Below are 27,842 nucleotides of genomic sequence, written 5' to 3'. Positions count from 1 at the left end.
TCAAACAAAGTATTAATATGGAAATTGTGTACGTTACCCTGCATACAAAAAATGCCGTAGTAACCAGGGTTGCATGTGCATGTCCCATTCATCCGGTCACATGACTTTGTGGTATTTTTCTGACACTTGCATTTTTCGGTGCAATCCGCTCCATACGTCATGTTTGCACATTCTAAAACAGTTACTCTTCGATATTTCACAACAATATTTATGTTCTCTAAAAATATTCTTGAATAAGTTTGTTATGTATGCTTAATATACAATTCTTTAACAAGGACAATATATTTTTATTTTGCAGAAAAGCTGTTCGTTCATCATTGGTCAAAGAGGCGCATATAAGATTTTAACGTAAAATACGCATATCAAACATTTATACGCATCGATAAAAATAAATTGGAAAAAGTAACTATGAAATCCACCATAAAAATGTAAGCTATTCATATGCTTAATTAATTACAAATTATTGCAAAGCCAAAGTAATTCATATTTCAAAAGAAACAATTAAATCCGTTTACAACAAAGTAATTAATAATTACACCCGGCGAAACTGTAAGTTTTAATCATTTATCCATCCAGCTATTGACATCATTCAAGCCGTTTATTTCTGTATCTCTGTAATAAAACCCTTCGAAATGATTTTAGCTTGGGCGAATTTCTTTAAAATATTAACATGGTTAGTTCGTGGTAAGTTTTACATAAATTAAATACACGTACTTATAATAAATTTGAAAGCTTCTCGTGGCCAAATAATGAGACAGTCGTTTTATTGCATGTGATATGAATTCAAGATCAATCAGTCACAACAATACGTGTATTCGAATAGTTATTTGATGACTTCATTTTATTATGTACATTTTATTTCAAATCGGATATATGCTCTTATAAATGAAAAAGGTTTGAACAAAATATCGGAGTATTAAATTTATTCTTTAAGCAGAATAGTGTCATAAACAAATTAAACATTCCATGCAAAACACAATTCTTCTGAACCAATCTCGGTGTTTGTACTTAACGCGTGAATAAGGATTCATAAGTGCGACACCCCCCCCCCCAAATACCCCTTGAACGAAAAATGTTATCATTACCTCTAATAAAAAATACCTTGAACACAAATTTTTCCACCAATCAGTACTTATTATAGTTAAAATGTACTGCGCCGTATATTGTATCGAAGAATATTTTCAATACAAAGCAATACAAATTGAAAATATCACTGTGTCCTTAGCAAATCATTAATGATTATCTGACCTTCAGAGCAGTTCTGTCCGGTGTGTCCTTCTTTGCAAGTGCATGTGCCATTTACATGGTCACATGTCTGGTTCTCATTGCACGTGCAGTTATCGACACAATCACGCCCGAATGTGTCGTTAATGCATTCTGGTATGACAGAATCATGATAAATGAAAATAAAAGTTATATAATTAATATGAATAAGTGTATCTGTGTTTATATCTAACGTTGTGCACTCGCTTATGTATCTCTATATTATCGTTTGTTTTGTTAATCATTTTAATAATTATTAACTCATAGAAAATTGTATTCGGATTTGTGACGTTTTAACCCATTTATGCCTAGCGTCTCGAAAAAAGGCCTTGGCAAACAGCGTAGACCCAGATTAGACGCCGCATGATGCGTCGTGGACTTTTCCGGTCCTTGGATCACCTTCAGACATTCTTAATATAGTATATAAATCCTCTACGTAGATTTATTTAATATTTTTCAAATATCCCCTTTACCTCTGAAACCATTATTTATGCATGTTTAGTTATTTTTAAATTTATTGTAATGATCTTTTAAATATTTTATTCTTTACCATTGTATCGTCGCGAAGGGTATTTTCGACGTAGGGTATTTCTGACGATCACACATTTTCCTCTATGGTATTTTGCGCATGCTCAGCGTAAGTCACATGTTATTTCATTTGCAAACATGCAGTTCATACAACAGAAGACCTACTTTAATTGATAAATACGGCAATAAAACGTTAAATAAACAAACTCACATTCGTACGCAATAGTTTTCACCTGTTGTCATTAATCCTAAAAAATTTGAGGTCATCATTTTACATTTATAAATCATTTTGATTTAATCCAAATGATGACAGTTCGCCTATTTTTACACAATACATTCCAGAAAAGTCATGTGATGCTTTTTATGCAAGTCTATTGTATACTGTTAATCAGAAATCAGAGGTTTCCTGCGAAAAGGAAAATTGGGTTTACTTGAAGTCAAATTCTAGTAGGATATTAACACCTGCAAACTGTCCTACCCAGCAATATTATATAATAATTTTCAATTTAACTTACACATGATATGATATATTGTGACATATTTAATTAATGAATGCACTTGGAATTTTTAACAACCATTGTTATAGGTTTGATTATAGATCCACTTGTACATCTAAATTGCATAGAAGAATATTAAATAATTATTGGATAGCAGTATGAAAAGATATATTATGAGTATTCCACTGCACACTTTTTTGTGCTGTTTAATTGAGTTGATTGTGACCGTCGAAAATACCCTTCATGATATACAGAACATGCGCAGTAAGACTGACATTTGTTTTGTTTCTAAAACATGTAAAAAATTGTTTTATTGTACATTTTTGTTGGTGATATATTTGTTATGAATAACCAACATTAATTGTATGTTTCTTTTTACATTTTTATGAGAATCATTCAAAAGAAGCCTTACACCGTCGAAAATAAACCACACTAGGATAGCATCTGTTGTGTATCACATATTCAATTGTTTTCATAATTTTAATATTGAATATTATTGACTATACGACGAAATTACATTTACTAAAATACACAACTTTCAATTGTGAATACTTTTTGCATCAATCCATAATATTAAGGTTTTAGGTTAAGCAATTTTAATGTGCATATGTATAATTGTACAATTGATATCACATGGAATGAATATTTTGGTATTTTACTGTGGTTATGCTAATTGAAAACCTTACTTTTTTCGCACGCGGTTCCTGTCCACCCAGGCGTTTCAGTACAATTACACTTGCCGTTCTGTTTATCACATGTTGCGTTATTGTCACATATGCATCTATAACTGCAATTGGACCCGTAATATCCGTGTCCACATTCTGAAAGAACAGAATGTATCAGTAGTATGTAATAAATATGTACATGTAATCATCAAATAAAATGTGTACTTAAAAGACACAAAAAACAAGTGACTACCTGTGTAATAAATGCAAATACAATCTCGTCATATACAAAAAAGTGTGTGTACCATTAATTGCAATTGTTTACACGTGCCTACATTTAACGGAAATATATATTTGAGTCTTGCATTAAAATCCTTCAAGGTATTTAGATGCAATTATGACATAAATGTTATTCGTGCATCGTCGGATGAGGTCAATCCTTAGTTTGTGTTTGTAAACACTGGTCAAACAAGATTAGTAAACAATGCGAACGAAACTAATGATATCACGCATGCACGCATTACACACAAATCACACAATAAAAATAGCTTCTCAGACAGACTTGTATTTATGCTCGTTCACCATCTCAAAATAACAACTCGTACAGCGCGTAAAATGCCATGTTGCAAGTAGCTTATTTCCTGTCATAAGTCGCAAGTTGCAAGTAATGGGTCAGAAGTCGAAACGCAAACATCAACTAGGCCTCAATGGCGTCCCTACAATAAGGATTTAATATATTTTAATATAATTTTACTCGCTTTATCATATAAATTTTATAACTTAAATTGACCAACCTTCAGTGCAGTTTTTTCCTTTCTTTCCCAGACAAATACATTCTCCAGTCTCGTGGTGACAGTAATGTGTCCCGATACAATTGTCGCTGCAATTCATACTGCAATTGTTGCCATAATACCCAGGGTCACATTCTGTCAATTAGACATATGTTTATGTATTATCGTTTGAACAACACGCAGTCATTGGGTATCGGTTTTACTTTTGACACCTATCATATCTGGGTCATCATGAATAAAGCATCTATGACAACACAAATATGAAAGAATACGCTCACACTTCGAAACTACCCAAATTGTAAATGTTACTTTTATTATGAAAGCGTGTTGATTACGTTAAAAAGCGTTTTTTTTATATATTTATTTTAAACATGTTTCATACTTGAGCTAAAACAAAAACAAATACACGTTAAATTTACGGTTAATGTGTACCATGTTTTGTTATCATTTGATTCACCTTTCTATGAAAATGATATGTCGTGCATGACTCTGACTTCGCTGATTATCTGCATACAAACGTTCATAATACTGTAAGCTTTTACAGTTTTTAAATGTTGTTGTGGTTTTGTCAAAGTTACCAGAACTTTGATTTCGGATTTCAATGCAATATGTGCATGCATATGCATCTTATAACCGTTGTTAATATGGAGTTATACATAGTTCCATTAAATCATGTTCATTACCCTTCGTATAACCGCAGAAAATATTTTTGTGGACGGAATGACTGACGGTGTAATATGAGGACTGACGGTAATATTACAGTGCTTTGCAGTGCAACAACAATAAGGACATGTGGCAAAAATCAGACTTAATGTAGCTAACACCCAGGAATAACGCACAATTCAGCGCAGTTATGCGTACGCACTCGGTCAAAGTATTACTCTCCCTTTCCATCGTAACTATCTACCATGTATTTCTGCAATTATCCTTCCTAAGTTTCTTAGGGATTGTTTACTATGTTAGGAAAATATATGTGATGTGTTGACTAACCGATCCAATCTTGACTTCCTTAAATAGATACAATTGCTCTGAGAACCTTTGTTTAAACAAGCCCGATCACGTCGCTGTACATCCTGAAGTGGTTTGAAGAGCTTTTATAGAGTCTTAAGTTGGATATTTAGTGTCGCTGTAAGACTGTATATAGAAGTTTTTGCACAACGAATGTCGAAGTATGATTCCTGTGGTATCACAGTGTGAACAAATTCTTATAAAATGATATCTTACTTTAACCATCATCTTCCTTTATTATTCAGTATGCATTAGCATGTTTTAGTATGATCTTAAACACACAGCTCATCAATGTAATGTAAATATCTCAAGATTTTCGCTTTGTTATGGTATACAAAAGGTCAATATGTTCTCTTTAACATGTATTTATGCTCATTTAACGATCTATCCGGTTAACAAAAAATGAACCACCTGAATTTTGATCGTCTTAAATATGTCATATTTACTGTGGGACATTCCTATAACCAACCAAAGCAATCAAACACAGTATTAATATGGAAATTGTGTACGTTACCCTGCATACAAAAAATGCCGTTGTAACCAGGGTTGCATGTGCATGTCCCATTCATCCGGTCACATGACTTTGTGGTATTTTTCTGACACTTGCATTTTTCGGTGCAATCCGCTCCATACGTCATGTTTGCACATTCTTAAACAGTTACTATTCGATATTTCACATCAATATTTTTGTTCTCTAAAAATATTCTTGAATAAGTTTGTTATGTATGCTTAATATACAATTCTTTAACAAGGACAATATATTTTTATTTTGCAGTAAAGCATTGGTCAAAGAGGCGCATATAAGATTTTAACGTAAAATACGCATAGCAAACATTTATACGCATCGATTAAAAATAAATTGGAAAAAGTAACTATGAAATCCACCATAAAAATGTAAGCATTAATTACAAATTTTTGCAAAGCCAAAGTAATTCATATTTCAAAAGAAACAATTAAATCCGTTGACAAATAATTACACCCGGCGAAACTGTTAGTTTAAATCATTTATCCATCCAGCTATTGACATCATTCAAGCCGTTTATTTCTGTATCTGTGTAATAAAACCCTTCGAAATGATTTTACCTTGGCGAATTTCTTTAAAATATTAACATGATTAGTTCGTGGTAAGTTTTACATAAATTAAATACACGTACCTATAATAAAGTTGAAAGCTTCTCGTGGCCAAATAATGAGACAGTCGTTTTATTGCATGTGATATGAATTCAAGATTAATCAGTCACAACAATACGTGTATTCGAATAGTTATTTGATGACTTCATATTATTATGTACATTTTATTTCAAATCGGATATATGCTCTTATAAATGAAAAAGGTTTGAACAAAATATCGGAGTATTAAATTTATTCCTTAAGCAGAATAGTGTCATAAACAAATTAAACATTCTATGCAAAACACAATTCTTCTGAACCAATCTCGGTGTTTGTACTTAACGCGTGAATTAGGATTCATAAGTGCGACCCCCCCCCCAAATACCCCTTGAACGAAAATGTTATCACCAGCTCTAATAAAAAATACTTTGAACACTATTTTTTCCACCAATCAGTACTTATTATAGTTAAAATGTACTGCGCCGTATATTGTATCGAAGAATATTTTCAATACAAAGCAATACAAATTGAAAATATCACTGTGTCCTTAGCAAATCATTAATGATTATCTGACCTTCAGAGCAGTTCTGTCCGGTGTGTCCTTCTTTGCAAGTGCATGTGCCATTTACATGGTCACATGTCTGGTTCTCATTGCACGTGCAGTTATCGGCACAATCACGCCCGAATGTGTCGTTATTGCACTCTGGTATGACAGAATCATGATAAACGTAAATAAAAGTTATATAATTAATATGAATAAGTCTATGTGTGTTTATATCTAACTTTGTGCACTCGCTTATGTATCTCTATATTATCGTGTGTTTTGTTAATCATTTTAATAATTATTAACTCATAGAAAATTGTATTCGGATTTGTGACGTTTTAACCCATTTATGCCTAGCGTCTCGAAAAAAGGCCTTGGCAAACAGCGTAGACCCAGATTAGACGCCGCATGATGCGTCGTGGACTTTTCCGGTCCTTGGATCACCTTCAGACATTCTTAATATAGTATATAAATCCTCTACGTAGATTTATTTAATATTTTTCAAATATCCCCTTTACCTCTGAAACCATTATTTATGCATGTTTAGTTACTTTTAAATTTATTTTAATGATCTTTTAAATATTTTATTCTTTACCATTGTATCGTCGCGAAGGGTATTTTCGACGTAGGGTATTTCTGACGATCACACATTTTCCTGTATGGTATTTTGCGCATGCTCAGCGTAATTCACATGTTATTTCATTTGCACACATGCAGTTCATACAACAGAAGACCTAATTTAATTGATAAATACGGCAATAAAACGTTAAATAAACAAACTCACATTCGTACACAATAGTTTTCATCTGTTGTCATTAATCCTAAAAAATTCGAGGTCATCATTTTACATTTATAAATCATTTTGATTTAATCCAAATGATGACAGTTCGCCTATTTTTACACAATACATTCCAGAAAAGTCATGTGATGCTTTTTATGTAAGTCTATTGTAAACTGTTAATTAGAAATCAGAGGTTTCCTGCGAAAAGGAAAATTGGGTTTACTTAAAGTCAAATTCTAGTAGGATATTAACACCTGCAAACTGTCCTACCCAGCAATATTATATAATAATTTTCAATTTAACTTACACATGATATGATATATTGTGACAGATTTAATTAATGAATGCAATTGGAATTTTTAACAACCATTGTTATAGGTTTGATTATAGATCCACTTGTACATCTAAATTGCATAGAAGAATATTAAATAATTATTGGATAGCAGTATGAAAAGATATATTATGAGTATTCCACTGCACACTTTTTTGTGCTGTTTAATTGAGTTGATTGTGACCGTCGAAAATACCCTTCATGATGTACAGAACATGCGCAGTAAGACTGACATTTGTTTTGTTTCTAAAACATGTAAAAAAAATTGTTTTATTGTACATTTTTGTTGGTGATATATTTGTTTTGAATAACCAACATTAATTGTATGTTTCTTTTTGCATTTTTATGAGAATCATTCAAAAGAAGCCTGACACCGTCGAAAATAAAACACACTAGGATAGCTTCTGTTGTGTATCACATATTCAATTGTTTTTATAATTTTAATATTGAATATTATTGACTTTACGACGAAATTACATTTACTAAAACACAAAACTTTCAATTGTGAATACTTTTTGCATCAATCCATAATATTAAGGTTTTGCGTTAAGCAATTTTAATGTGTATATGTATAATTGTACAATTGATATCACATGGAATGAATATTTTGGTATTTTACTGTGGTTATGCTAATTGAAAACCTTACTTTTTTCGCACGCGGTTCCTGTCCACCCAGGCGTTTCAGTACAATTACACTTGCCGTTCTGTTTATCACATGTTGCGTTATTGTCACATATGCATCTATAACTGCAATTGGACCCGTAATATCCGTGACCACATTCTGAAAGAACAGAATATTTCAGTAGTATGTAATAAATATGTACATGTAATCATCAAATAAAATGTGTACTTGAAAGACACAAAAAAACACGTGACTACCTGTGCAATAAATGCAAATGCAATCTCGTCATATACAAAAAAGTGTTTGTACCATTTGTACAGTTATGACCGTAGTATCCAGGAGAACAAAGGCAGTAGCCTGTATCTCGATCGCATCGATTTAAGGCGTAAATGTTAACACAGCTACAGTTAAAGGTACAATTTGGTCCATACGTTCCTATGCCACATCCTGTAAAAGATATGAAGACGGTTTAGTGCCCACTTTATTTGAAAATTACTGTTCTTAATTAAAAGGGATGTCAAAAGACAACATGTATATGACATTTCTAAATACCACCGCATTTCGCTAGCGTGTTTTACTTTTTATCACGATTGTTAAAATATATAACTCATATAGTTTCCACGATGCTATAAAAAAAATTCGAATGTTAAACTATATATAGGAAATATCTGCACAAACATGGAATCAATTACGTACAAAGTCTTCTACTGACATCTTTTTATTATGTTCGAGATACGAACCGGGCACGCCTCAATAGAGTATGGAGCAACAGTTATATGTCTTGTGCATTTCACATCCCCCAATTATATCAATTTACCAATGACGTTTTAAGTTGATCGGCCCTACGACCAGATGGACAATCATATGTTAGTGCAAAATTTTTACAATTTTGTTTTGCTTGGTGAGGAAATACACAATCACGTGAAGACTTGAACTTGCTTGTAGTTCTATGAAGTCTTAATAAACGTATGTATTGACGATTAATCAGGAAAAAAGAACAAAATTACCTTGTATGCAGTAACCACTCGTATTAGTGTGTCCAGGGCAACATTCAACAACATAATCTGTTTTGGTGACGTTTATATAATACACGTGAGAATATGAGACGACTCTGGAAATTAAATGTTTCTTTAAAACGAAGACAGTATTAAAATATAAAATCACTAAAACACTATTGTAAAATAGACGGACATTTATATTTTGTTATAGTCATTTTAATAAATATGTTGTCCTATACAAATACAATATGAACATCAATATGAAACATAAATTTCACAGTATGTTTATATATTTTTTTGCATGAATAATCTTAAATATTTTTCTTGTTGTACAGCTCCTATACATAATATAACAACATACATGTTCTGTATATCACATTTTTCCGTCAGCCAATTCCAAAATTTGTTCCAACGCGAGCAATCCGGTGTTCTCTTTTCCATTCTGTACATTGTAGTTGTTCGCCTCTCTGCTTCTAATACCCTATTCGATTATTAAGACTGTTGGAACATATTTTTATTTGCCATTACCATGTGTCTTTTAAATAATATATCACAACTATAGAGCTTAAGTTGCTTAAATAGAAAAAAGCTTTCTCGGGATTGAAACCTGATTTCTACGCAGTTAACGAGAATCCGATCTGGATACAGTCAAACATATTGAACCCTTGATTGCTACAAGTGTTTAACAAATAAACTAATATAATGCTCTTAGCACTCATAAACCAAACGACATTAACGTATCATATATGTTGAGTAGTGAAAACTTGCTATGTTATATCCGAATACCTAAAATAAATGCAGTCATTGATTTGAAAAAAAATCACGATTTTGAAATGGAATGAAGTAACATTTCCAATTTTAAATATTGATGAAACATTAACATTTTACCGCCAGTTTTTGTTTGATTCCGACGGTAGATTAACCTACAAATTTAAGATCCTGATAAACATTCATTTCAATTGTTTAGTTTTTTGTTAAAGGCTAACTTAATGTAAAACGTCCGTTTATGTTCAGAATACCAAACCACTTGATTGACTATGTACTTTTTCTTTACCTTTGAATATATCAAGTAAATTTTATTGGCAAATACAAAATATTTTATTTTTATTTAAGTCTCAATCACATTGCATGTTCATACTACAATTAACACATACAATATAACACAATGCCATAAATGTAACCAGTCATAAATGACTTATAAGAGGCTGTACATATTAAAACAACTTTACAATTCACATGACTACAACATTTATTAAAAAAAACACAAGTTTTCATTCTAATTTAAAACATTGTTACCATTAAAACATACTAAAAGATATTTTAACTAAGACTATGTATATATACATATATACAGTTAAAGTATGGTTATGTCCTAGAGTATAAAAATTGTTTGCGTTCATATAAAATCTTAAAGCAGGTTTTGGCAACAACATATGCGTTATTATAATTTTTAAAAGTCTAAAAAAAATTCATCATCAGACAAATTTTCATAACTGACACTTGCCATATTATCCATTACAGAAATAAGTATGTTTTACACTCATTGTACAATGGGTAATGAAATAGTACGTGCTTTTCATCTTCTACGACATTCTGGCAATAAAGACAACATCTATTTCCTAGTGCTAAATTCTCATATTTTCCCGTCTCAACTCGTAATGGTGCAACACCGCATCTAACTTTTGTAAAAGTTGAACGGTAATTAAAAGGTATTTTGATTTTCAAATAATTTTCTGTACAAAAATCAGATTTAAAAATTCTGTAAGTTCTCAGCTTGTTTCCACTATTTCCTCTGATAGAGGTATTTCTATCTAACAATGCTTTCCATTTCAACTTTTCAACATCAAACAATTAATCTTCAATATAATTAATTACAGTTTAGAGTTGCCACTAGCAAGATTCAACTATACAATTAATATTTTGAAAACACTTTTTTAATATAAAATAACTTTTTCTAACATTGGCATTGTTTTACCACAAAAATACCACTTCATTCTTTCTTGTATTTGGCATGTTCATCACTCTAAAGTATTGTCTGAAAACTGCACCCCAGAGCCTAACATTGAGCGGTTTGCAACCAATCTCCCCAATCAAAGCTGCATTTGGAGTATAATTTCCTACCACAAGAAAGTACCGCATGGCACGGTTGTGGACTGCATTTAAACACGAAATAAGACCTTTCCCCCCACAAGGGAGCGCTGTAGCTAATGATTGGCCATACCATACTGTCATACAGCTTTGTGATAGTTGAGTAATGGAAACCACCAAATGCTCTGCTCTTTGAAATAATCAGACCAAGAGCCCTGGATGCTGACATAGCAACAGTTTTAGCTATCTCATGAAAGTCAACACCCAAGTACTTATAGCTATGTACATATTCTAATACATCTGTTCCAAGTTTAAAAACATGTTCTGACATAGGTGTCCCATTAGTACGAAAAGTCATATTTGACTTATCACAGTTTACTGTCATTTTATTTTGAGTACACCAGACTGATTCAACATTGACTGCAAATCCTTGGCATTTTCAGCTTATAATACAACATCATCAGCATATAATAAAATACTTATTCTTGTATCTCCTATCTTGATTCCATTATCTAAGCCATTTATTGTAGAAGCAAAATCATTAATATACAAATTAAACAGCATTCGGGAGAGGGGGCAACCCTGTTTCAAGCCGCACTTTATATCGAACCAATGCGTGTCGAAGCCATTCAGACGGACACAACATTTAACATCTTTATACAATGAAAATATGGCTTGAAACAGTCTGCCCCGCAATCCCAAATGCTGCATTTTTTCAATAGTGTACTTCGATCTAATAAATTGTACGCTTTCTTAAAATCGATAAAGGCGGCAAAAGTGGGGAGCCTTTTGAATTTACGATTTTCTATAATTGTAGTTAATGACTGTACTTGATCAATAGTGATTTTCCTTTTAACAAAGCCATTTTGCTCATCACATAAAATTTTTTCTTGTGTTCTCCAGTTTGTTAATCTAGTATTCAAACGACTACAATAAATCTTATACATACAAGGAGCTAATGTAATACCCATATAAGAGAGTGGATCTCTTACATCAGACATAGACGACTTTGAAATAGGTGTTATTATGCTTTTAGACCATTCTGATGGTACAGTTCCACTAACGTAACATCTATTACAGAGGCTATGCAGCAACGCCAATGTTAGGTCATTCTTCAACAACTCATTCGGTATATCGTCATGGCCAGGTGTATTTCCAGATTGTGCCTGTATTATGCGTACATAGCCAAAAAGAAAACATAAATGTACATGTCTGTCTGTCTGTCCGTCCGGTGTCAATTTTCGGGAGTGTTTTTTCTGAACGCTTCCAGATACTTGCATGACTTACAGATCAAGTTCGAGTTGCGTTTTGAACCATTGATTTTTGAGAAAGTTACGGGCCTTGGTCTTAAAAATGTTCTATGAAAGCAGTTTTCCAAGCATTTTCCATTGATTTATACAGCAATATTTGACATCTTTCAAACATGTATATATTTCAGTGTTCGTATAATTAACATTTAGATTTTGTTTGGATTAATTTAAATTATTTAAATTAATTTAAATTATTGATCATTATTATGATTAAAATAATAGTAGTACTAATACTAATAATAATAATAATAATAATAATAATAATAATAATAATAATAATAATAATAATAATGGCAATAATAATAATAATAATAATAATTATAATAATAATAATAATAATAATAATAATAATAATAATAATAATAATAATAATAATAATAATACGGTAGTCTTGCACGTTTTCTGCCACGTGATTTAATCTGCAAATTAGCGAGTGAGTCAAGCAACAATATGCACGTGCGAGGACGGAATTATACTGACCAATCAAATAGAGAATACTAGGTCGGTGCCGAATAAAGCAACGTTTATTTTGCGAGGCTTAGAAAATCTGAATCACGAGCCTTGGAAAAGATCAGTAACTAACCTGTTTTTCTGTTTATCATACCTCTACGTCCCCGATTTTTAAGAAATAATAAAAAACAACACTAAACAACTGCAGTTTTAGCATGAAAGAACATGCATTGTGTCGTATGACGTGTTAATAATGACGTCACGAGTACGCGCACGTAATACTTATAAATGATGTTTTTTGCTTTTTGAGTTGCATTATGTGTTAAAAATATATTACATCTTGGTATCAAATTGTTTGTTTTGTTGAATCTGATTCGATTTTACAAAAAAAAAGATTACTTTATAGTTGATTCCGAGTAACATGACCATTCTCCGCTGCGCGTGACAGCTATATTTCAGCACTGCCGAAATAGAGGAAAATTTATACCACAGTGGTTTATTTCGACAATGCACGTCTGATGATGGGATAAAATTGAATACAGGCATGTTTATTTTATTATCATGTATCTCTGAATATTGACTTCAGTAGAATAGAATTTAAAATTAAATCAACAAAAAATAAATCACAATCAAAACTGAAATGGACTTGTGTACGTTATTGTCTTCCACCGAGTATGAGACACATGGCCAATATAGAAATACAATTAGCACTAATTTTATTAGTTAAGAAAATTATTAAAACTGATCTGTATGAGACTTATGAAACTTGGTAAATCTTCACAAGAAGGATGCCACTTAATGGAAGTGATGTAATTATAGATGTCATAGATTTTATTGATATTCCCACTTTAAATAAGATAATTTCTATAATTATATCTGAGATACCGATCGAACATCCTACAACTATTTGAATTATGTTTTCTCCGCATTAATCATAGTAAGTTAGTTAGTTTACTCTTCATTGCTGATAGTAATCAGCAAATGTAAGTAATAAAGGTTCTCCTTTAAACACAATTTACTTACAAGAACGATAAAAGTATCATATAAAAAACTTTGAAACAAGTTGATGATGATGATGATGATGATGATGATGATGATGATGATGATGATGATGATGATGATGATGATGATGATGATGATGATGATGAAACGAAACGGAAAATATTTTTTATACCACCACGCCAAACAAATATGAAATCATGCTGGCCGTGTGGCCGTGTGGCCGCCTGTCCGTCCGTTATTTTGATTTCACCTAAGCAGCTTAATCGCGTTAGAAGATTGCGACGTCCGTTTCGAAACAGGTATTTTTCGCCGTTTGATACCATGTATTGCGTTTTTTAATTTTTTAAATGCCGCTCACTTTCCAGCGATATCAATAATTAATTAATTACCGTTTATTTCGTATTAATATTCGCTTTATATTCCAAATTAAACTCAAAGAATTTTATTTGCCAGAAACGTTTTTTTATCCATCTAAGAAATATCGTTAAGTCGAGAAACAGAGCGAATATTAATTCGAAATAATCTAATTGAAACATTCCTTTCTATGCTTTCGCTTTGTGTAAATTAGAAAGCATTTATTACACGACATATGAATGCTTCTACGGCCGCAAAATACTTTGCCTATTCAAGATTACGATATAAATCGCTGTTTGAGTTAACTACTTTTGTATTTATTTAATGACGAATTGGTATTAGTTATCTCTAATTTCTGTCACCCTTACATTTCCGTTTATACATCAGTTAGCTTAAATGTCTCATTACCCACAACTTTCCAGGTAGCATATGTCTATTGAAAACGATCATTCATCCCTTAACAAAAAAAGTTTGTTTGTAAAATTCGCCTCAATATGTCGTTCAGATTAATTTGATAAAATCTACAATTATTTCTGTATCGATATGTTTTTCTTATCTCGATAAAACAACAGCAGAAAAACGATATTTTTATGATAAGTAGTTTAAGTTTCCAGGAGCATATATTTACTAATTTTATTTTGGATAATGTAATCTGCTGTAAAATAATGGCGATTTAGAATAATAAAACATTGCGAATGTTTAATCTGCCAACAATTTAAAACAAATTCACTTCGTTATCTTAAAGATTTGTTTTACCGGATTCTCGGGTGATCTTCAAACCCACAAATTCGGATATTTTCGCTTAACTATTGGAGCCCTACGTTAACTGACCAACTGGCTCGGCAAAATGCGTTCCTTTTAATATTTTTAGTTTTCTCATGTTTATTGCGTTCTAATATATGTATGTGCGACGTTATTCTTCCGTTGCGACTAGGATGCGTTATATTTTGGGATGTTGAAGAATGTGTTGTGATTAAAAGTTGCGTTGATAATTCGCATAAATGCCTTTCAATAAGGTTGGCAACGTTATTATTTGGAGGTTTGTGATAAGCTTATTTGAACATCAGATTATCATAAACGATCCCCTGATTAATCTTTGTGATAGAGTCCGAACGTACTGTAGATAGTTAATGCGACTTTCATGACGAATGCAAACGAATGGGTACAATTGGTTGGCGAAGATATAATAAGTTGCTTACTATTAAACATTCGTAAAGGTAGCAATTGCCTATGGAAACACCGCCCATGTGTAAGGTTGAATTATGAGTCAGGTCAAGAGAATAGAAAAGTTGCATTATGAGTCAGGTCATGAGAATAGAACGGTTGCATGATGAGTCAGGTGATGAGTATAGAAAGGTTGCTTCATGAGTCAGGTCATGAGAATAGAAAGATTGCATTATGAGTCAGGTGATGAGTATAGAAAGGTTGCATTATGAGTCCGGTCATGAGAATAGAAAGATTGCAATATGGGTAAGGTCATGAGAATAGAAAGGTTGCAATATGAGTCAGGTCGTGAGAATAAAAAGGTTACATTATGAGTCAGGTCATGAGAATAGAATGGTTGCAATATGGGTAAGGTCATGAGAATAGAAAGGTGGCATTATGGTTCAGGTCATGAGAATAGAAATGTTGCAATATAAGTCAGGTCGTGAGAATAAAAAGGTTACATTATGAGTCAGGTCATGATAATAGAAAGGTTGCATTATGGGTAAGGTCATGAGAATAGAACGGTTGCATTATGGGTAAGGTCATGAGAATAGAAAGGTTGCATTATGAGTCAGGTCATGAGAATAGAAAGGTTGCAATATGAGTCAGGTCATGAGAATAGAAAAATTGCATTGTGAGTTATGTCATGAGAATAGAAATGTTGCATTATGAGTCATGTCATGAAAAAAGAAAGGTTGCATTATGAGTCATGTCATGGGAATAGAAAGTTTGCATTATGAGTCATTTCATGAGAATAGAAAGGTTGCATTATGAGTCAGGTCATTGGAATAGAAAGGTTGCATTATGGGTGAGGGCATGAGAATAGAAAGGTTGCATTATGAGTCATGTCATGGGAATAGAAAGTTTGCATTATGAGTCATTGCATGAGAATAGAAAGGTTGCATTATGAGTCAGGTCATGGGAATAGAAAGGTTGCATTATGGGTGAGGGCATGAGAATAGAAAGGTTGCATTATGAGTCATGTCATGAGAATTGAAAGGTTGCATTATGAGTCATGTCATGAAAATATAAAGGTTGCATTATGAGTCAGGTCATGAAAATAGAAAGTTTGCATTATGGGTGAGGTCATGAGAACAGAACGGTTGCATTATAAGTCTGGTGATGAAAATAGAAAGGTTGCATTATGGGTAAGGTCATGAGAATAGAAAGAACAATAGAACAAAAAAACACACATTAAGTATCGTTATCGCGACAAAACACACCTTAATGTATGCAAATCACATTCGTCAACCTATCATTATAAAAGAACGTTTTCGCACGTTTACCAACTCAGCACATGGTTTGCTCATATTGCGACGAATTTGAAATGTAATTAATTCGCCATACAGCACTTTACGTGTTCGGTGATGCGCACGTAAAGACGGACATAATAGTTATGTACTGTCCGTTTTTGATCTAGGATTCGAACCGCGATGAAGATATTTGTAAATTTGAAATAATTTTTTTTCAATTAAAATATATTTTTAAGGCTGATTTTGTTTAAAACAAACAGTATTTTATCATGTCCCGTGAAAACTGACTGCTGTAGGGAAATGCAAGTGCGCAGAATAATATAAAAACGTTCATTAAAAGTTCATTCAATTATATTTAGTGCATTGAATTGGCCAGTATATATTGCATATCTGTTCATTTATCGAGTATGCATTATGGATCAGCAATAAGGTTAATATAAAATGCTTATATACATATACATAAATGTAAATACGATATAAAATCATTTAAATTAAAAAGCACATTCACTTTGTGACATAATTATGTAGTATTAATTCCGTGAATTATATTCCACTATTTAAGTTCATTTTTTTGTCTCCTGTATCTCTTTGTTCGAAATATAAGAAACTTTAATGATGACATTATTATTGAATGGTTATATTAAAAAAAATATTTACTGTTGTAAAAAGACGTACTATGAATATCCTAAATGGAAAACATTGCTACCAAAGTAATGCATGGTGTGTATAAGCTTTTAGTTACCTCGGGTGGATACATGTAAATTGCTTTATGTTATGTTTCAAAATGTTGAATTGTGTTATGCTTATTTAAATAAAGGGCACTTACTTAATTGGTCGCGTGAAGTTTGTTTCCTCTCCTTGACAGTTGCTTGAATCGCATTGCCCGTTTCCAACTAATGTCGCAAACAGCATGCTCGTGACCAGGACGATCTTCATTTTCTGTCAACATACCAATAATGTTTTTTACATAAAAATTCGCCGTCATTAAATTGTAAGATAAGGATGTCGTGGAAATGTGATTCCAATATTGTTATAATGTTGACTGAATGAGCAATAAAAAGCCAATATATTTTGATAAATGACAAGGCATCGAAAAAGGAGACACATAATTGTTCAAAATGCGTTTGATAATGATTTGAACTCAGCCAGTTTAAAACGTATTTTGATATGACCAGTTTATCTAATCAACATATATTTAAAGTCTGCTACGTTCGCATATTACTAACAGGGTGCAGGATCATGTGACTTTTTGTGTTCCACCTTTTAAAATTAATGGATTTAAACACGACGGTAAGTGGTGCTTTATTTAAAATAACTTTTTAACAAGTTTTCTTAAGAATTTAAACGAGTGCATAAAAGACAGATTTTTATGCTGTTTATGGCAATGTTAAATACATCAGTATTACTTAAGCATGTGTTCTTGTTCAGAAATTTAACTTTACTGCATTCATTGAACACGGTTATCATTCACGCAACGTGAAAATTTGTCACCGATTTCAGACGTATTCAAGGATTGATTCTTATACCTTAAGGTATCTGCACAAACTACACTATATATTTTTGCAAATATATTTAAATAACTTAAGATATTTGCAAAAATAAAAAAGTTCTTAACGGTGTGTACATTCTGTCCGGCACGTGTGTAAATCCACGAAAACCCCATTGATTTTGCACCCTGTTAAACAAGCGGCGTGAATATACAAATTTGGTGAATACTTAAATAATAAAAACCAATTAAGAGCAATAAATCCGAATGTGTTTGTCACTGCAAGCTTTTACGACCTATATATATATATATATGACCTGTTGTCTCTGTTCGGTGAGTTTTAACGTATTTATTTGACCTGTCTTTGCGGTGAAAATGCACATTTTTCCCGGAAAGACGATACCAATTTCATGAAATCAAATGAGTTCGTGTTACTAAACATGAGTAAAAGTCACTGAATATGTGATTATCGCAATGGGTCTGCATTTCCGATCATGTGTCGGTGAATTTAGCGGGAAGGAAATGCATAGCGATATCATCATATTCCGTTACTTCTACTCATTAGATTGTGTTTATTTGTCCGTGAATCCTCGTGTACGTCTTAAACCATGCTATTATGTATGAACAAGAAATATATGTACACAAGATATTCGGCGTATATTATTACTTTAAAATGAATGTAGTAAATTGACGTTGCTAAATTATTAAATCAAAATTAAATGCTTGGGTAGTGTTTTTTCATTTCTCATTTAGTTGCATATACACCGAGTGAAATGTTTGTTATGAAGTGCACGTATATTTAACTTCATAAAAGTGTACGTAGATACCAAGTTTACTTCGTCAGATCACACCATGTATGTCATCACATGGTTTATTACACATTCAAATAACTTTGTTATATGAGCACGTGTTTTTCTGCCCAGCCACTTTACATCCCTAATCTCATGGTGTCCAACTTTATTGAAAAAGAAACATGTATTTTTTGATAAATTTCTACTGCAGTGTCAAGCTCACGTGATTACTTTTCAGAAAGAAGAACAACTTTACAGTAGTTTGACAAATATTCATTTTATATTCACATAAATTAGTAATGTAACACTGGAAGACACATTGAAAACAGGTTTGTTTACAAAATAATGTTCCTTTTCCACTTTCAATACTTATGTTTTGTACGGTACAAACCTACTTTTATTGTTATAAAAAGCTAGACAACACATAGTTATAATCACAAACTTAAGGGGTATTTATTCTGTAATTTAAACTTGGTGATGTAATTGGAACAAAAAACACCTAGTTTTCCAACGTTTGATTAAATGATTTTTTTAGTATTGTGCTATTCTGATGTTGCTAGTAACATAGTGCTAGAGTAGATGGTTTAAGGAAAACACAAATGCATAAATCACTGAGTAATACTTAATTCAAGCTTGGCAGTGTTAAGGATGTTTTTTTCATTGTCAATTTAGTTGATCTTCATCCTGTTGTTGATAAGAGTAAAAAAAAGCAGAAGGTTGAAATATTAGGTTTTAAATATGATCAATGTCAAACTGTTTATGTTTTCAATAAATGAAGTTTTATTGTTTCCATAGTCTTTCAGGAGCAGCGAAATATCGCAGAGTTGGTGCTGGCAAAATGGACACCGGCTCTTCTTGCTTGCACACAACTAGTGCAAAAATTGTTATTTCCACTTTCATGTGCTCGCCTTTAATGATGGTCGGGATCGAGATCTCGTGTGGGTCAGGGGTTCTTAGGTCAACTGGCCTTTTCAGTGACCCGGACGCTAGCAGTGGAGCCAACTGAAGGGGAAGATTCTGTTCAAGCAAGGTCCTCTCCCAGCCTATTCACTAGCGCTGATCCTGAAATCAGACAAATATTCTTTCATAGAAGCAATGAAACGCCGTTTTATGTTAATTGGTTACTTCAAAACAATAAGTGATATATACATTGACTATAAATGTTTATATAATATTACAATACGATGAACATATTAACCGGTATGTATGAATTAGCTCGTAAATAAAAACAAACCAAGCAGTCAATGTGTGCAGAGTTAAATCCGGCAGCTGAATGCGAATGTTTTGCATCCCATGCGTTCAGTTGAACAAAATCTCCCTTGTCAGGTTGTTCTTCTCCAGGGCTGTCCATCACAGTACCTGGGAAACGCCATATTTTGTGGTGAAATTTGGGAAGGCGGCGAAACACTTCCCTAATAGGGCTTCCTGATACCTATTAAAGTCGACTGGACCAAGGTGTGGGACTAGTTCACAGCTGTAATTGTTGAAGATAACGGTTTATATAATAGGTTTATATAATTTGAATAGTACATACGCATTAATACAAAACAAAATACAATCTTATGATAATGTGTTTATGGATGCTTATTTGCTATTATATCCTGATGAAGTTGTTAGCCCGAACATTTATAAATGAAAAACTAACTAATTTCATGTAATGTGCCGTTGTTTTCTTGCCTTGTTATACTCTTGACTCCAGGAATCGTCTGTTTACAAGATCATGTATTTGGCACCTTGAAGCGTCCCTTTTTAAGCTGGATCTGAAGTCAGCCCTTGCACTTAGATGGCGACTGGTCGTTAGCAGACATCTTAGGTCACAGCTAAAAGATGTGATCAACTTTGGTGTTGGTTTTAGTTTTCTTGTGTATCAAGTGAAACTAGTACCCTGCAAGGTCCACCCCATGATACTAACCTGGAACCCTAATGGACCAAAAGAGTCTGAAAAGAATGAATCATCAGTTTAGATATTAATTAATAGAAAATAAGCAGAGCATGCACACATACAAATAATATCATTATAATTCAGATAAAATCACAACAATAAAGATGCGCTTAAGTATAATAAGTGTAACATGTACATGTATCAATTAAATAACTTGAATAAAGCCTGTTTCAAACACAATCATTTAATTTCTTTTGCAAATTTTTCTACACGATAGAATCTCATGGAACTTAAAACGTTTTTGTTCAACTGGGTTTTTATTTCAAAGATGAAAATAATAAAAAGCTTAGCAATTTCTCCTTTTTCACTGTCTTTTCTAGAGTTGTCTGCAACTAATTTGTAAAATAACGTTATTGTTTGGTAAAGGGTTAAGCTGTTACAAAGGAACAATGGACAGGAGAACTTCACAAGTTATGATAACATGGAAAACACAAATGAGAATGTTACATCTTTCCATTTTTTATTTTGAAAACTATGTTTCAACAGAAAATATTTATACTATGTCTTCTCAGTGCATTCAAGTCAGCTATATAACATTATAGTGTGTTTGCAATTTACCCATCAACAGTAATATTTCTTTTTTTTAATATAAATGTACTAGATGTAATTTGGTTGCAATGCAGTAACATGGAAAATACATTTTGGAGTCAAGTTACATCACATAACATTCGTCAAATACATTCTGTTCTAAACATCATTTATTATATTGCTGGTGTACTCTGTAAAACACAGATAACCTTAATCTTGAAAATTCATATGTTCACCACATTTTGTATTAAACAAATAAGTACATATTTTATCTTAGATTTAACTTGAACGCAACATGGACCTGCTCCTGGAACAATATATTTAACATAGACAAACAAAATTTGTGTCAAAGTATAATACGACACATTATGTGATAAAATTATTTTGCCCAAAGATTCACTTTGGAGTCAGTCTATAGTTTTCTAGCCCTATTTGCTCATTGGCCTCTCATTTCCTGAATTTAAGGTGTACGGCCTAAGTGTCCTGGATTTTAGTCAACATTCTGCACGTGTACTTCCTGCTTGAAGTAGCCGCCATTTGACAGATTTCAACAGTGGGTTTAAATCAGTTAGCAGTGCAAACAAGTTTAATTTGAATGAGGGCTTATGTTTGGCCTAGTTTGAAAGCATTGGCTTAGATAATGCAAAGCATGGTGTCGATTGCGTGCGTAATCTTACCCCGAAGGATAAATGTGATATCCGGATTTATTTTTAAAAAGGGGGTTACGGCCAAGTTCCGAGACCCCCGAAAAGGTCTTTTTTTACCCCAGATATCAATTTAAAGAGCATTTTCTGCATTGTTTTGTGCTTTTTTTCAAGCTGTTGATGAGCTGCACTGAATATTGTCTGAATCTATTTTCAGGTTGTGACTGGAGGCCTTGTTTTGAGGGTGTTTTGTAGACCAGTGGTTGTCGGCCTGGGGATTTTCAAGAAAAACTGTAGACTGCCTCCTTAAAAATTTGTTACCGTTAACAATTTGTAATTTACATATCTATATCAGAGTTTACAATATGTATGTTGTGACAGTGACTGTGGTTCTCGATATCGTTTTTTGATAAAGAGTTCTCGGCTAAGTGACATCTAGTTATGCATGTGCAAACTGTATGTAGATACAGTAATAGTTCTGTCGGTTTGTTAGGTTTTTAATGCAGCTATTCAATTAATATTGGGCAATTTTTCTTCACAACGTAACTAGTTATAACACTTACCCCAGCTCGCTCCGGCATTCTGCCCATCTTTAAATAAAATGGCTGCTATTCCCGCGAAAAATATATCTCGGCCGCGTACATCCAAATCACAAAATTCGCCAGTTTGTTCACGTTAACATGCACAGTAACTTAAAATAATAGATTTTCCACAAAATTCGTGACGTAACACAGTGGGACCCCATACATAACCTAACTTTAAAGGTGTCCCAGTTTTACAACTGTTCATCGTTCTAAGTATGCTGATTCATAACAGAGTTGTTTCGTATATATATAGGATGATCTTCGTGCTCGCATTTACTACACACGTCCTTCTCTTGAACATGTTGAGTTTAGTTACATAGAATCATGACGTAACATAGTTGGACTAGAAAAGTTACATCACCAATAAAGTTTTTAAAATTGATTTTATTTGAAATAATATGTAAAAATGACGATTTTGAGGTCTCAGTCCAAAAGATTGAGCCTTTGAAAAAAAAAACACTTAAAGATTGACGCATTTCCTTAGGTTTCGAATGTAATTTTTATGAACATAAATTTTAACCTTCTTCCCCAAAAGCCATCCAAAATGTCAAAAATCTCAACTTCGATCTTTTTTTTCTTGCTTAAGGTATGTTATAAACACACGTTTTTTGTTTTATAATTAGGGCAAGTAATATTCTTTCTTTGCCAAACACATTTTGTATTAAATGGTTCACACTAGAAAATATACTTTAAAATTCAGATAATTATTGGGGATGTATCCAAAAGTGAGAAGGACGGAAAAAAACGTGCTCATATGCGCGTCGTGCAAAAAAATAGGTCTTATGACAAATGCACTTGCGCAGTCTGGTCAGAGGCTACGCTTTCCTCTATACATAGGCACACAAGGTTTCACGGTATCCCAAGAGTGGCCTTTTCAGCATGCATAACCTGACAAGACTGCGCTCATGCGCAGGCTGGGCTGGAGCTACGCTGGCTGCATACAGAACACGACCCATTTGGCATGACGCGGGTCTTTAAAAATCTGATTGCAAATTGAAAATGAAAGATATAGCCACGATACTTGTGATACAAAAGTGAAGTTTTAAAATAATGAATTTAAAAAACAACGACAGAACGAAAATACATAATTTAAACATACATATTGTATAAGGTGTATCATCGATTGACAAAAAATCAGCATCACTTTCAAGAGCAAATACGTTTGCAACACATATGAAAAACTCCACCATTGTAATAAATTTTATATACATATTTTTTATATTTGTTTCCATACCAACCAGAATTCTTGACGTATGAACAAACTGAAATGACGTGCATGATCTCCATATTGCCATCTTTACATGTTTCAAGTTTCATGAAAAAAAAATTGAAGAACTTTTAAAGTTATCGCAGGGTCCAGAAAAGTGTGACGGACAGACTGACAGACAGACAGACAGACAGACAGACAGACAGACAGACAGACAGACAGACAGACAGACAGACAGACAGACAGACAGACAGACAGACAGACAGACAGACAGACAGACAGACAGACAGACAGACAGACAGACAGACAGACAGACAGAGCGCAAACCATAAGTCACCTCAGGTTTCACCTGTAGGGGACAATAACCATGAGAGAGTTCAGTGTTTTGATATTGCATAAACTTCAGAAACATGCAGCTACCAATGACAAGTACAAATAACATGTAGACCATCACTTGCCTATGACAATAATCACAGCCGTAATTGTTCAAATTATTCACAATTATAATCATATAAACCTAGTTGTCATATAAAAAATAGTGATATTATGCAAACATTAGCTAACACTAATGTTACAGAGCATATTTTGCAAATCAGTATGTGCTTAGAAGCATTGGCTACGCTATGGAAAGACAACCACTGCCTGTTGCAGCAGAAGACAAATGTTATAAGCGTCTGCTAGGAAAAATAACCACCACATTTGCCTGTTTATAGTTCACCACAGGTACACTGCAGTGGGTATATATGACTAATAGTGTTTAACAGCTTGTAAGACGAGATAGGCCAGCCTAGTGTTTATCATTGAAATCTGTACATATTGGCTGCTTTCAGGAAAAACGGGGCTTAATGCATGTCAAATAAGATTAGCCTGTGAATACTGATTAGCCTGTGCAATACGCATAAGCTAATCAATGACGACATTACTGATTTTATAATGTTTTTCGTTTAAAGAGAGTCTCTGGAACTGGGATGACAATTTATGCATATGCATTAAGCCCTGTTTTCCCAAAATGAAGCTTAAAATATATTTTTTTATTAATAATTTTAAAAAGCACATCTGGACCTGTGCTTTAAGACACACTCTTTTTTAATTTGAATGGGTTGTGTTCATTTAAAACTTGCAATATAAAAAGCTATAACATTTTTTTGACTGAGTTGCATCTTAACGTATACAACAGCGAACACCTACAGTGCCTTCAGCGCTTTGATTGTATATTTTGTGTTCATTATCAACTAATACTTGAACAACAACTGTTTCCAAGGCCAGATATGGAGAACATAAACATTGAAATTAATTAAGCGTTTTTTAATAAAAGACAGATTATTAGAGAAGTCTCAAATTATTAAAATAGGAAGGAAAAGAACAACATGTGTTCGTGACGCGTGTTTAGTATCCGATTACTCTCATGATAAAAGCGAGCCCTTTATCACCACAACACGGAAACACTAGACTGTTTTTTATCGCTTGTTAAAGGGGCTTTTCATGTTTTGTTAAATTGACCAAATAAAAAAAAAAACAGATTCGCAAATTTTCGTTGCAGTAATGATATTTATGAGGAAACTGTAATACTAAACATTTACCATAGTTGTTTTACCAAATGAGTCTTAACGAGTGTGCATTGTTTAATTATTTGCAAAGTTGCAATTGTCCACACTTCCACAATCTCCTGTTGCTTTTGCGAGTCAAAACTCCTTAAACATTCAACGAAATACAATGTAGGGACCAACTCATTCAGATAGCACGACAATAAAAGTATTTTAAGCGTTACCTTTGTGCGGCCTTTTGTGTGAATATAATCGCAGTTGTGCTGGACATCTACCGGTATTGACATTGAGATCACTGCCGAATTATTTCCCGGACGACTAATGATATTCTATAAGAACTCCGAATAATTAATTAATAATTTGTCAGCTGCTTTATACTTTAATACGAAATTTTATTTAACACTTTAAATAAACACGTGCTTTTCATCAGCTATGTTAAAATATTTTGAATTATGTAATTGAGCCTTGTTCAGAGAAAACTTGGCTTATTGCATGTGTGTAAAGTGTCATCCTAGATTAGCCTGTGCAGTTCGCACAGGCTTATAAGGGACGACACTTTATGCCTTAACTGGATTTTCGGTAAGAAGGGACTTCCTTGAAACTAAAAATACTATAATGGCGGAAAATGTCGTCTCTGATTAGCCTGTGTGGACTGCACAGGCTAATCTGGTACGGCACTTTACACACATGCATTTAGCCCAGTTTTCTCAGAACGCGGCTCAATTGGTTTGTGCTTATATATCAAATGAGGTGTTATATGACCAGCAAGTCATTAGATGTTAACTGTTAAATCAATCCGACAAATATATCCTCATGAATTTCATAACACTTCTCAATGGACACAAGTATAGATTTAATTAAATGAGAATAAAAATACTATTCAATATTTATTTCCATCAATCATTAATTTCTCAAATTTAAATAAGCAAATATTTGAATCTTAAAAATACTTATTTTGCACGAGATGCATTAAATTCTGATAATGTTCAACATCAAGTGTAAAATAATATCCAGTAAAACTTACACAGAAACCAGTCAGATTAATAAGAAGAATTAAAAGATTAATTACGTTTAAAGCAAACACTCCCATACACTTTAACATTACAATATATCTTCAACTACACGCAGAATCTTGTTTAGGCGTATTTAACTTCCTCATTTGAAACTTAACCCTTCGTGACGATGGGCGCATATATCACTTAAATATGTCTGCATGTATTTAGAGGACATTTCAAGAATACAATTCCGGTTTCACTTAAATATTTAATGAATTTATTTTGAATAAGTTCGGAAATTGCTGTTTGCATGAAGATGACTTCAGATGTGACGTGTTACATGCAAATACTCAGACATTATTCATCGTGCAGTCATGGCCTGAATAAAGTATTGTAATAAAACATGTTAACCTTAAGTGTAATAACGACATGAATTGTAATAAACTTTATTACATTATTACAATTGCTTGACAACCTGAATATTGTAATAACACCCGAAAGTGTAATAAACGTATTGCTTGGTTTAACATTGCATCGGATCGCATTTTCAAACACAGATTATTGCAAAATATAATGCATACATGTATATAAATTTAATATTAATATGGCAATACGGCCTATGAATGAAAAAAGGTGTTCTCATACAACCTCGAATGTAATACAGTTATTTCCATTATTACATTTGCTTGACAACCTGAATTGTAATAACGCCTGAAAGTGTAATAAATTTATTTCTTGGTTTAACATTGCATCTGATCGCATTTTCAAACTCAGATAATGCATACATTTATATGAAATTTATATTCATATGGCAATACGACCTATGAATGACAAAAAAGGTGTTCACATACAACCTCAATTGTAATAAAAATATATCATTATTACAATTGCTTGACAATCTGCATTGTAATAACGGCCGAACGTGTAATAAACTTATTTTTTGGTTCAAAATTGCATCTGATCGCATTTTCAAACAAAGATTATTTCAAAATGTAATGCATACATGTATATAAAAAAAAATAGTGCCATACGACCTTTGAATGACAAAAAAAAAGTTTTCATACAACTTAAATTGTAATAAAATCACAATTGCGTGACAACCTGAATTGTAATTGTTGTATGCGAGTGTAATAAATATCAAGTGCCCGCAGAAACATAACGCTTAATAGAATGTTTGAAGCGTTACCTTTACGTTAACGTATGACTTAAGAAAAAATAAATTGAAAAGCGTTCATTCAGTGCACATTCAAGAAACGTAGCCTTCATCATTTTCATGTTTATAAAAGCAGAGCAACGCATGTATACACAATGCACGTCAGC

General features: G+C 32.8%; 1 protein-coding gene across 1 annotated transcript; it reads right to left on the bottom strand.

Annotated features, from left to right (window-relative positions):
* Positions 1-58: 58 nt before the first annotated feature.
* On the bottom strand, positions 59-26,660 carry LOC127877572 (multiple epidermal growth factor-like domains protein 6). Its single transcript, XM_052423548.1, has 14 exons — positions 26,552-26,660; positions 25,752-25,856; positions 17,628-17,740; positions 9,500-9,619; positions 9,148-9,251; positions 8,450-8,587; positions 8,165-8,299; positions 6,437-6,565; positions 5,267-5,401; positions 3,748-3,879; positions 2,975-3,109; positions 1,249-1,377; positions 537-612; positions 59-172 (listed from the first exon to the last, which is right to left on the bottom strand). The coding sequence occupies exons 1-13, from the start codon at positions 26,627-26,629 to the stop codon at positions 599-601; spliced, it is 1,467 nt and encodes a 488-aa protein (XP_052279508.1). The 5' UTR covers positions 26,630-26,660; the 3' UTR covers positions 59-172; positions 537-598.
* Positions 26,661-27,842: the final 1,182 nt, after the last annotated feature.

Source organism: Dreissena polymorpha, chromosome 4, assembly GCF_020536995.1.
Source record: "Dreissena polymorpha isolate Duluth1 chromosome 4, UMN_Dpol_1.0, whole genome shotgun sequence".
Taxonomy (NCBI): domain Eukaryota; kingdom Metazoa; phylum Mollusca; class Bivalvia; order Myida; family Dreissenidae; genus Dreissena; species Dreissena polymorpha.
The sequence above is the reverse complement of the archived record's forward strand: the minus strand, read 5'-3'. Positions and strand labels throughout refer to the sequence as shown.

Excerpts from the sequence above, each read along its gene's own strand:
- LOC127877572 (XM_052423548.1), bottom strand. The coding sequence starts at position 26,629 with ATGTTAAAGTGTATGGGAGTGTTTGCTTTAAACGTAATTAATCTTTTA. Across the intron at positions 25,857-26,551 it reads TTAATCTGACTGGTTTCTGT|AATATCATTAGTCGTCCGGG; the intron begins GTAAGTTTTACT and ends GAGTTCTTATAG. Across the intron at positions 8,300-8,449 it reads CGGTCATAACTGTACAAATG|AATGTGGTCACGGATATTAC; the intron begins GTACAAACACTT and ends CTGTTCTTTCAG.